Here is a 10614-nt window from a genome sequence, read left to right on the forward strand (position 1 = left end):
GCATTATATTTTCTTCCTTCCATGCTAAAAAATATTTTGAGCAAAACTGTGCTCTTACCCTGATAATTGAACCTTCACACTCTGCTCTTACTGGTGCAATGTGCAGTTAATGAAGACTGGTCACCAGGCTGGTCCAGTTTAGCCATAAAACCTCCCTAACTAAAATGACAGGTGTTTCAGTTTCATTGTCCAACCCCTGTATGCTGGTGCTCAGAGTGTTGAGGATGACTCTCATCTACAACCACATTCAATTAGCTTTAATATCTGTACAAAAGACTGAGTTATAACCATTTTTGTGTTGAATAAGGTCCATTAGCTGTAGTAGCTATCTTGAATTTGGTTGACTCCAAAAGTTAATCACGTTGTAGATGTGCATCCAGGGATTACAGTGAGGGCAGAAGATGCAGAGGACAGGAGGAGGATGACTCGCTGTGGTGATCCCTGAAGAAGGAACAGCAGAAAGAAGTTTCATCAAAATCACTTCAGTGGTTCATGAAATCTGTGGTAACATGTTTGATACACAAACACACASAGARATGTGCAAAAACATTATCACCCTCACCAGAATCATAAATGGGGCTTATGAAACCAGAATTCAGTCTCAGGATTGAATAACTAACATTTTGCACAGTTACCCACTAGAGGGCGCTCTTTATATAAAAGTACAGTATACAGAAAGCACAAAAACTTTGATTTGCTTTTAAATATATGGCTGTTCTTGACCTATAAATGTTACAGTACTTGATTAATCTACTACTTGGAGTTCGTGGTTTAAATAATCAGAAAAAAGCAAAACAAAAACAACTTCTTAGCTTCATTTATGAGATCAAAACTGTTTTTCAATTTTGACTACTTTTAATCTGSTTTATGCAGCTTCTGATTCAGGAAAACAGTGAAGCTGTCCTGAACCAGTGTGCATTATTTTACTTCAAATGGTTAAATATGCAAGAGTGTGCATTMTTTTACTTTATGTGGTTAAACATGCACGTGTGTGGGTTTCTTTTTCTAGCTTTAAATAATTAGTTTAAGTACGGCTTACAATGCTTACAAATGACTGTCCTTTTTAGGAGAGGGGCTGGTCTTTCTGTGGACCTAAATCAGAAATGTGTCCACTGGCTTGGAGACGTGGCAGCGCCTCGGGTCATATGATTTTTTTGGCTCTTCCACGAACCCCACCCCGTTATTTTCCCCCACTCTAAAAAAAAGATGTAAAAGAAATCACTTCCTCATCTGCGTGCACCTAAACGTCCTGGAAAACATAAGCAACTCGGAYCGTACTGTGTGCACACAGTTCAGCAGCAGCGCTCACCCAAAAACGCTGCCATTTTTAGCCATTTTACTGCTGACGTTTACAGCGGCTTCAAATAGCTTCCGCTTAACTCTGGTAGTGATTGGACCGTGAGCTAATAACACACACACACATACAGGCTGAACAAGGCTCCGACATTCTTCACTTCAATGGAGGAACAGCCCAAAGATCGGGCACAAGACAGACACTACTACCACCACCACGGAGAGGACCGGAGCTCCGCTCAGCGCACAGCTTGTCTGAAAAATGATCAGAGCCACTTCCAGTGCCAGCATCAGGAAGCGCAGACGAAGAAAACAGGTATTTGTGTCGGCTAATGTCAACTAGCCGACTAGCATTAGCTAACTAACGTGGTTGGGGGAGCTTAGCCCGCAAGCTAGCTTTTTTTTTTTTTTTACATGCTGCTGCTCCGAATAAATTAAGAAACGACAGAGAAGCTGGTTAAGTGCAGAGTTGGTTCGTCTGTCATAAAATAAATTTACACATTTTACTCGGGAGCTGCTGACGTTGCATGACCGGTGTCTCTAACTAGTGGTTTGACAGATAGCGGATTGACCTTGTGCGCCGGTGTTGTGCCGAAAAAACAGCAYCCTGTCAGACTACGTCAGTGGAATAATTATCCCTAAAGCTACAGAAAAACCCAGGTTAGTTCGCTCCATCAGACTTTTGCTCGGTGTATTAGTAAATACATGTGTCTTGAAACGCTCTTCCAATGACAGGGGGGCTTTTGACGAGGGGTGCTCTTCTTCAGCACAACACCGATTTCGCCTCCTAGTTTTCTTCTCCTCGTGCAGCTAAATATTCTTAGAAAACTCCCCTCGTGGCACTGACTAATATAAGCGCGTGGCTCATTATTCCCTACAGTCTTATGTTGTATCAGTTTAATTCCGGCACGTCTGGGTCCAGTTTAGGAAACCGAGCCGGCTCCGCTGGAATGTTCTGTGCTGCCATTTCCTGTCGGCCATGTCAGAATCTCTCTGCGAGCTAATGCTACACTTAGCCGGCTAGCTGGGGGGGAAATAACTGCGGAAAAGCAGTATATCCAGACGCTTTAGCGTGTCGTCGTCGAGTTTTAGGTGGGAATCGCTGGACCAGCGACTGGGACAGGGATGTTTTGCCATCACTTACTGGTTGGTTGACATTAGCTGACAGGCCTGGTCAACGGGGAAGCCACGCAGCTTCGAGTTTAGGTTAGCCGACAGCCGCTGGGTGGGTTTAATATTTATTAAAAAGCAAGAAGCTGTCTAAGAAGACAGAGCTGTGTGTGCTGTGCCAACAAACATGGTGGAAGAAGCCCCACGTTGACACAGCACTTCGCATCTGAAGGCCTAGGCATGATGATTTACTGGAAATCACTCTTGATCCTGCATATCAGCCTTTTTAATTACTAATATTTGTCAGATTAGGTGTTAGTTTGGACTGCTACATGTTTAAAAAATGATAGACACAAGATAAGAAGCATTTGTTTCATTTGTTTGTTTTTAAGCAGCCCTTTCAAAGGAACCACAAACTTATTGKACCTGTTCATCAGTTTCTGTGAGARGAGATGGAATAAATTAGGCTTTTGAACCTGTTTTCTATTAGTCATTACAGCATGAACTGATTTTCTTTCCCTTTTCAGGCAATAAGAAAGTAAACATCAGCGACGAGGAAGGAGAGAAGAGTCCACATCCGTCTGATGCTGTTGTTATGTCCCATCCTTTGAACATTGGTGGCAACAGACACATAAATAATGCAAATGTGAAGCAAAAGGGGACGCAGAAGTTCTACACGTCCGGTCCAAAAGCGAGCARCAAACTGCTGGGTCATAAGAAGAACATGGACTTTAAAAATGACAAGGACAAGGTTCTGGATTTGAGTCATCATGAGATCCAGCCCTTTGATAAGAGAGACTCTGCTTTGCTTCAGAATGGCCTTGTAAACTGTGGCCTCATTATAAATGGCTATTCTAGTAAGGACAATGACGGCAGCGGCTCYGAAGGTGGATACACTACCCCGAAGAGACGCAAGGCCCGCTGCAACAACACCAAGAACGCTGACAATGTGACGAGAGAAAAAGAGAGAGACATGCAGCCCCGCAACACTACGCACGAGCTGGGCGCYGTGGATCTCGAGACTGAGAAAGCCAGGTCCACCCATAAGGTGGAGGCGCATTCGGCGGCGAAACGGACTGTCGTGTCTGAGACTTCAGCGGGCGAATCCCAACGGAAAAACTCCGATGGCAAAACAGCTGGAACGTTTGGTAAAAAAAGCGAAGAAMGGCACAAAGGCAAGGTTTCCTCACCTTCAAAAGAGGACTCGTGGACTTTGTTTAAGCCCCCACCTGTGTTTCCTGTGGACAACAGCAGCGCTAAAATWGTTCCTAAGATCAGTTATGCAAGTAAAGTAAAAGAGAACCTCAATAAAGTGGCTCAAATCGGAGGAGAGGTGACTCCCCCTCCACCTGTGAGACTGTCACAAGTCCCGATGTCTGCTATGAAAACTATCTCCTCAGCTAGCTTTACTAATGGTCCCRTTTCTGGAAACGGCTGCCCGTCTTCGGGTACCTTCTTCGTTCCTGCTGCTAGTTGTGTTCAATCAGCCCCATCTATCCCAGGCGGCGAGAATGTAGCATCTTTAGAAAGTAACTGTAGCTCTACAACAAGTCCTGTAGATGGAGAGGCGAGCGAGCTGAAAAAGTGTACTCTCTTAGTCTACCCTTTAAATATGCAACCTGTGCTCCCCAGCGCTCGTCACCTCGACCCACCGGCTGCTCAGACAAATCAGAAAGCCCTGGGAGACATCTTCCAGAATCAGTGGGGGCTCTCCTTCATCAACGAGCCCMACTTGGGGCTAGAAGGAGGAAACGTGCCTGCTGACGACCAGACTTCTGTGACGTCTCGAAGCGAGAGTCAGACTGTTGGAGACAAGGTTGCCCAGGCCTTTTTTGACGTTAGCCCGTCGTTTGTAGAACCTGGCRCTTTGTCTCAAGAGCCAGAGAAAAGGACTTGTGGCGCCTGCCAAGCGTCGGGCGCCTGTTCTCCTGCTTGTGCGATCGGCGAGGAGGCGTCCGAGCTGCAGGAGAAGAAAAAAGCGGAGGTCAAACGGGYGGGCTCCTCTGGGTCAGCTGCCAGTAAAGACAATGGTGCTAAGCCTGCGCAGGGCCAGCAAACCACTGTGTTGTTTGGGTCTCCTAAAGAGCAGATCCACACTAAAGACAGGAGGTGTAGCTGGGGCTCGTTTGATGTTAAAGCTGCTGTCGCCTATCACACTAAAGGTAATATTTCTGTCTGTGATGAGGAATGAATTCATGTCTGTCAGACTTTATTTGATAATATATCTTTTAATAAAAAAAACTCTGATTTTTGACTTTTACCAAAATGTGACAACTTGTTCTTCTGTTTATAATAAACCACAGTTTGATCATAATCTTTAGAAATGTTCAGGAAAACTCTTATTTATATGATTTTAGAAGTCAGTGTTGCAGCTACTGACCTTATCGCTCTGCAGCGCTTTACAATTTTTGTTTTTACTCAATTATATCTAGTCTGTGAGTCAAGGGTAACTCTTTTATTTTCATCCAATATGGAGGCTTTTGAGATTTTAGCATCCCCCCCTCAGATAAAAGGGTGTCCTGTGTCTTTAGACTCACCCTGTTCTTGTTTTATCAATGTCAAACGCATTTTAAGCTTATTGACTTTAAAAAGTCTCAATGTGCTTATTAAAAAAAATGTGCAGTATCTGTTATTATCTGACTTCATGACTATGTTTCGATGTTGAAGTAACTTTTTTCTTTTCTCCTACAGAAATGGAATTCATTTTCAACTTGCAAAAACAAGGTAAATACACACGGAGCTGCTGGAGGAAACAGAAAGGTTGTTCATGATTTCCGTGCACAAGAAATCTTCCTGTTGCTCATGAGAAACGTTCTCTGTAGTAGAAAAGCTTTAAGATTACATTTGGAATGTGACATTTGTCATTTTAACTTTCTTGACGACTTCATCAGGTGGATTTAATGTTTTTGGGAATTTTGGATAAAACCCTCTGCAGCAGTTTGAGTTAAAATCTGGAGTTGAGACCACTGAGCGTAGTACTTTATATACAGCGAACGGTTTCTCCTGGGCAGCAGAAGGTTTCTCGTACACACCACAAACCCACAGGCTACTGAGCAAGATCGTTTTTAGTTTAGTTTCTTTTTATATTGGAAGTTTATTTTTGATTGATTTTATTTGAGAAAAAAGYGGCAGCTATTATAAGATTTTGTGGTGTTCTGCTGCCTTTCATTTATTTATGATTTGTGTTTTAATTATATTGAATTTATGTTGTTTTTAATGAAATGAATGAACATTATTATTATTATTATTATTATTATTATTATTATTCCTCGAGGCTCAGTGCCAGTAAAATAAAGCAAATAAATGAACTCCTGTTATAGTTTAATGGAGGTTTCTACCTGATGGATACAGTTGGGGTCTGGTGGGGGGAGATGATAGATTTGACCCATGCAGCAGTGATTACCCCATTATTACCCAACAGCAGGTAATAATGGTAGTTCTCATTAGTTACAGTGATTCTGTGYGATGGACAATGTTCTGGGTCCAGCTAGCATCGCAGATAGCGGTTTAATGCAATTAGCTGCTACGTTTAAAAATGTTTTATTTCTGTAAATCCTTATTTGTAGCTTGTGCTGTAACTCTTCACCTCTTCTCTCCCTCTCTCCGCTGTAGATCCAAAAAGAGTAGTGGTTTATGATGAGACCAAGGACGGACCTGATCAGTGAGGTAGATTTTGGTTTTTGTTTTTGTTTCTGGGTGCTGCAGTTTTCTACCTTGGAGAGAGAGAAAACAAAAAAAATCCTGTTGGATAAGGTGACAACTGTGAAAACTCTGACATCTAAGCATGATTTCCCCCCTGGAACCTCGGGTATAATAAGACAATTTATTTTTGTTTGGTTTTGTTTGTTATTTGGAGGGCATCAGAAGAACGAACACTCTCTGGACGGACATTAAACAAGGCTGATCGGTGCCTCTCCACCACAATGAATGAACTTCTGCAACCTTCTAGCTGTGGTAGTCCTCGTCTCATGGCTTTTAAGGGATAACGTTCAGGAGTCCAACAACAAAAAAAGAAAAAAAAAAAAAAAAAGGCGTCTCGGACCGCAACTCTACAAGCCTTTTTGTCTCTGTTGAAGCGTGGTGGCCGTCAGTCCAGCTGCGGGGACGCCTCAGTCCCATTCTTTCTTCATGCATTCAAAAGAGTTCACTGTAGATATGTTAAGTCATACATACTGTGTGTCAGCTTCATGTTGGATGAAAGCAGACTCTCTGGAGAGAAGAAGAGGGGAAAAATGCCTTCAAGTTGTGGGTTTTGTTGAGTCGGCAGCGAGGCTCCATCCTGAAAAAGAAGGTTGTCTTAAATCCTTTTAGAGGAAACTACTCAGAGCCCAGATGTGTTTGTTTTTAATCTGTAAACCAACTGAACTAACAAGAAAACGATTTGCTGATTTGCTGTATGACCCCGCCCCCACAGCTGAGGCACTGCAGTGCCGTATTTGAAGGAAAGCTCCGCCCCCGTTTTAGGTTTTACCAGAAGCGCTAAAGGTTTTTTACCATCGGGTCTCCGTTAAACTTTTCTGTTTTAAACCTCTAATACATTTCACGCAGAAGGTCGTTATCACAGACTGTTCTTAAATTCAGGTTCACACAGCTTCTGTAGATGAAATCTGAGTTGAAGAAAGGGAAAGAAGAAGTCGGGGGACAAACTGTTAAAGCAGAAACTTTGCCTCTGATGAGATGTTCTGTGTTTTGTGCTCCATGTTCAGCTGCAACACTCAGGATGTCCCCACAGGTTATTGCATTTCTGTTCAAGTATTGCTTTTTTTTAAGATTTAGCTTCATGGCATAGTGTTTTTAATTTTGTTTACTGGTGTAAATGAATGAGTCAGAGTTCACTGTTCATTAACACAACATTGCAATATTAATCTCGGGTCCCAGTGGAAGTGTGTAGAAATGCAATGATGGGTCGTTCCACGTTTGACTGCGGGGGGGACCGGTTTGCAGACGAGTGTGCAATAACACCATAAACATGTGTTACGATGCTGAGCTGCGAAATCATGAACCAAGACGCTTGTTGTAGCCTGCAAGCTCAGTTTTTTTTGTTGTATTTCTCAAACATTTAAAAAAGTGCATCTTCACTTTTGTTGCACAATTTCCTAACTTTCCTTTGTGTTGGTGTGTGTGTTTGTGTGTGTGTGAGAGAAGAGCATAGGGTCGAATTAAGAGATTCTAGTGAGCCCAAATGATTCAAACTGCCTACTGGTCGATCCGCTGTGACATCACTTTAATTCTAAGCGTGGGTTGGTTCTGCTCCGGGTTTTACTCTGTAATCTAGATTTGGATAACGTGTGGATTACTGGCACTTTATGTAAACAAATTAACCTTTTATCTTAAATACTAAAAAACTCTATATGTACCAACTAGAAATGCTCCTTGAAAGAATGGCTCTGGGCTGTTACTGAAACATAAAAAATAAAAAATAAAAAAAAACTAGTTGCTAAATAAAGAATTAATAAATGTAACTCAGGTAGTGTTGCTAAAGCCATGAAGAAATCAAATATTGTTTTTGCCAAACAAACCCCCGTCATGTTTTCTTCCCTGATTGGAAATGCTAAATTGGAGTTTTAACACCAAATAGCTACTGTTGACAAAATGTGTTGATCTTTGGCGTAAATTGTTTTCATTTTATTTTTATATTTTTGTTGTCCGCGTTGAGAAAGCACAATAAGTTTTCTGTGGATTTGCCATCTTTGTCGGTTTCCTTTGCGTTCACAGAGAAGCACTACTTCTTATTGTTGGACAACGTGCTTTTACTCTGAAAGGTTTGCTTCCTGCCACTGTGTCCCCATGTGCAGAAAAGGGAAAGCTGTCGCAGACATCTTTTTATTTTGTGTTTGCTGTCCTTTTTTAAAATAAATTTGGGTTTGTTTTGCACACGGCTGAGGTGCAGAGGCTGCCGTCTCCGTTAGAACAGTTCTGAATATGATTCAGGAGCAGTGGGTCGGGCAGCATTAATGTTTTGCTTGTGGAAGTTACTAATCTGGTATCGATTTTAATTCCAAACCCGCAGACAAATCGACACAATCGGGTTAAACAGTTGGAGCTGGAAGTAACAAAAAGCTTTCCAACTGGAAACAGGGTGAACATATTAAAACTGTAGTCTTACAATCCATTTATTTATTTATTTTTTTGTCCCGCTCCCTTCCTCTCGCCCTAACATTTAGTCTTTTTCAAGCACTTGTCTACAGCAGCGACGCTTCGCAGATTATGCATTTATTCACATTTAGTTTGAGAGATGTAGCCTGCAAACCAAAAAAATTAAATAAAAAATTAAAAAATAAATAAAAAATCAGGTTGTTGAAACCAAGTGGATGAGTAATCAGTGATTGGAGGGGAGGAGGGGGTGAAAGGAGAAGTAAATTAGTGCAGATTTTATACGTCTCCCCCCTTCCTCCACATCAGGATGTGCAATCACCTCAAAGATGCTGATGCAGGCTTCCAGCTTGTGACTGACGTTGTTTGGTGTGTGTTTGTGTGTGTGTGGGTGTGTGGGTGTGTGGAGAGTTCTTCCTCTTATATGCAAGTTCCTCTTCTATTTTCTACCCCCCCCCCCCCCCCCCCCCTCCCCTCCTTGTTTCATGTTCAGGTGCCTGTGAGAGGTTAGCAGTGAGGGGAGGGGGAAAAAATCTTACAGCAATTTTGATTGTTTTTAAAAACCTGCTTCCAGCGTGTATCCGTGCCATTTTTCTTTTCTCTTTTTTTGTAACGTGTTTTAGTTTTCTAACGGCTAATCCAGATTTACTTCCGTTGTTTGTTTTTGTTTTTTTTAGATGATTTAATTATTTTTTAGTTTTTACGGCTTGTCTTCAGAATGGTGTGACCTAAAGCCAAAATCACTTCAAACAGCTGTTGTTGCTGGTGTATACTGGTACCAGTCTTTTAATGAAATTAACATCTATAGTAGCAATGAATTAATCTGGACTCATTTAACATGTTTTAAAGATTTTTTTTTAAGTTGTATTCTTAATTTATCCATAGTTGCACAATTAAACTAAAATTGTTTTTAGATGTTTTAATTTTTTAGTTGAAGCTGATGTTAGACCCCCCTTGTTTTAGCACCATCGTTAATATATTTGGAAGGTAATTTTCCTGCAGATTTTATACAGAGTTATTAATAATGCGTTTGTTCAGATAGTTGTGATAAACATAAAAACACTGCGTCTAGAGTTTCTATTAATATATTTGAATTTGTTGAAGGCGACTGAGGTTTTCACACACAGGCCAAAGGTACCCTACTACTACTACACAGACGCATGTTGATGATGTCATAGCCAGCTTTCTGTTGACATCCTGCTCAGTTCAGATGAGTGTTTTGAAGGAGAGGACACTTCTGTAGCAGCTGAATGTCACTCCGAGCGTTTTCTGCAGCACGAGCAGCAAAAAGGTGAATAAACACCGAAAGTGCTGCTTCTTCATCCTGTGATGGGTGGGGGGGGGAAGTCGCTGGATCTGGTGTTTTTGTGCTCGCCCTTAAAAGCTGTCCCTCTCTTACAATGTTAAGTGTCTCAACAACTACTAAAACAAATTTTGAGGCTTTTTGTTTTAATCTGAAGCGTTTCAGATTCTAAATAAGGAGACAAAACAGGATTTACCCAGTAGAGATGATGCAGGCACGTTGTGGCAAGTCTCTTTTTTTTTAGTTTTGTGTCATCTCTAAGGTTTGAGCCCGTTCATGCAATTWATTTATTTCTCCCCTCCTCCCCCTCACTTTTTGTCTCCCCTCGTATCACTTTGTCCATCTTCYCTGCCTCCTAAACTCTGAGGCATCAGCGTCTCCTAAACGTCTTACAGGTCGGCATTTTCAGTGAGCAGTCTCATTTATTTAATTTTTCATGTTTTGAATTTAACAAAATTGTCACATTACATTGGTTTTATTTCTGTTTTTTTTTTTGTTGTTTTTAAGCATGATAACCCTTCAAATTCAGAACAATGTAATAGTCAATAAAAAAAACAAAAACAAACCCATGTGTTCACTGTTTTTAGTTTTAATTAAATGCTATTCATCATCAAAGTTTTAAAGGGTTTTGTGTTTTATTTTGAAAACAAGTTGAACAGAGTAATAAAAAAGTAACAAACCACTGTAATGACGTAAAGGTGGATCATCTGTTGGCTACAATTATAAGTTTTTAGTTATCCAAATAAAGGCCACACCATRAYGACTCAAGACTTTTGCACAGTGCTGTGGGTCCAGAATGAAAACATTTGAGTTGT

General features: G+C 41.2%; 1 protein-coding gene across 2 annotated transcripts; it reads left to right on the forward strand.

The window, feature by feature from the left end:
- The first annotated feature begins 1385 nt into the window (after positions 1–1385).
- On the forward strand, positions 1386–10414 carry nufip2 (nuclear FMR1 interacting protein 2). 2 transcript variants are annotated; one of them, XM_014006798.1, is made up of 4 exons: positions 1386–1609; positions 2931–4565; positions 5095–5127; positions 6016–10414. In XM_014006798.1, exons 1-4 carry the CDS (start codon positions 1459–1461, stop codon positions 6066–6068), a joined length of 1872 nt encoding a protein of 623 aa, XP_013862252.1. In that variant the 5' UTR covers positions 1386–1458; the 3' UTR covers positions 6069–10414. The 2 variants fall into 2 exon arrangements, with proteins under 2 accessions (XP_013862252.1, XP_013862253.1); XM_014006799.1 differs by lacking the exon at positions 1386–1609 and adding an exon at positions 2286–2439.
- Positions 10415–10614: the final 200 nt, after the last annotated feature.

The sequence above is a fragment of the Austrofundulus limnaeus genome, unplaced genomic scaffold (genome assembly GCF_001266775.1).
Source record: "Austrofundulus limnaeus strain Quisiro unplaced genomic scaffold, Austrofundulus_limnaeus-1.0 Scaffold37, whole genome shotgun sequence".
Taxonomy (NCBI): Eukaryota; Metazoa; Chordata; class Actinopteri; order Cyprinodontiformes; family Rivulidae; genus Austrofundulus; species Austrofundulus limnaeus.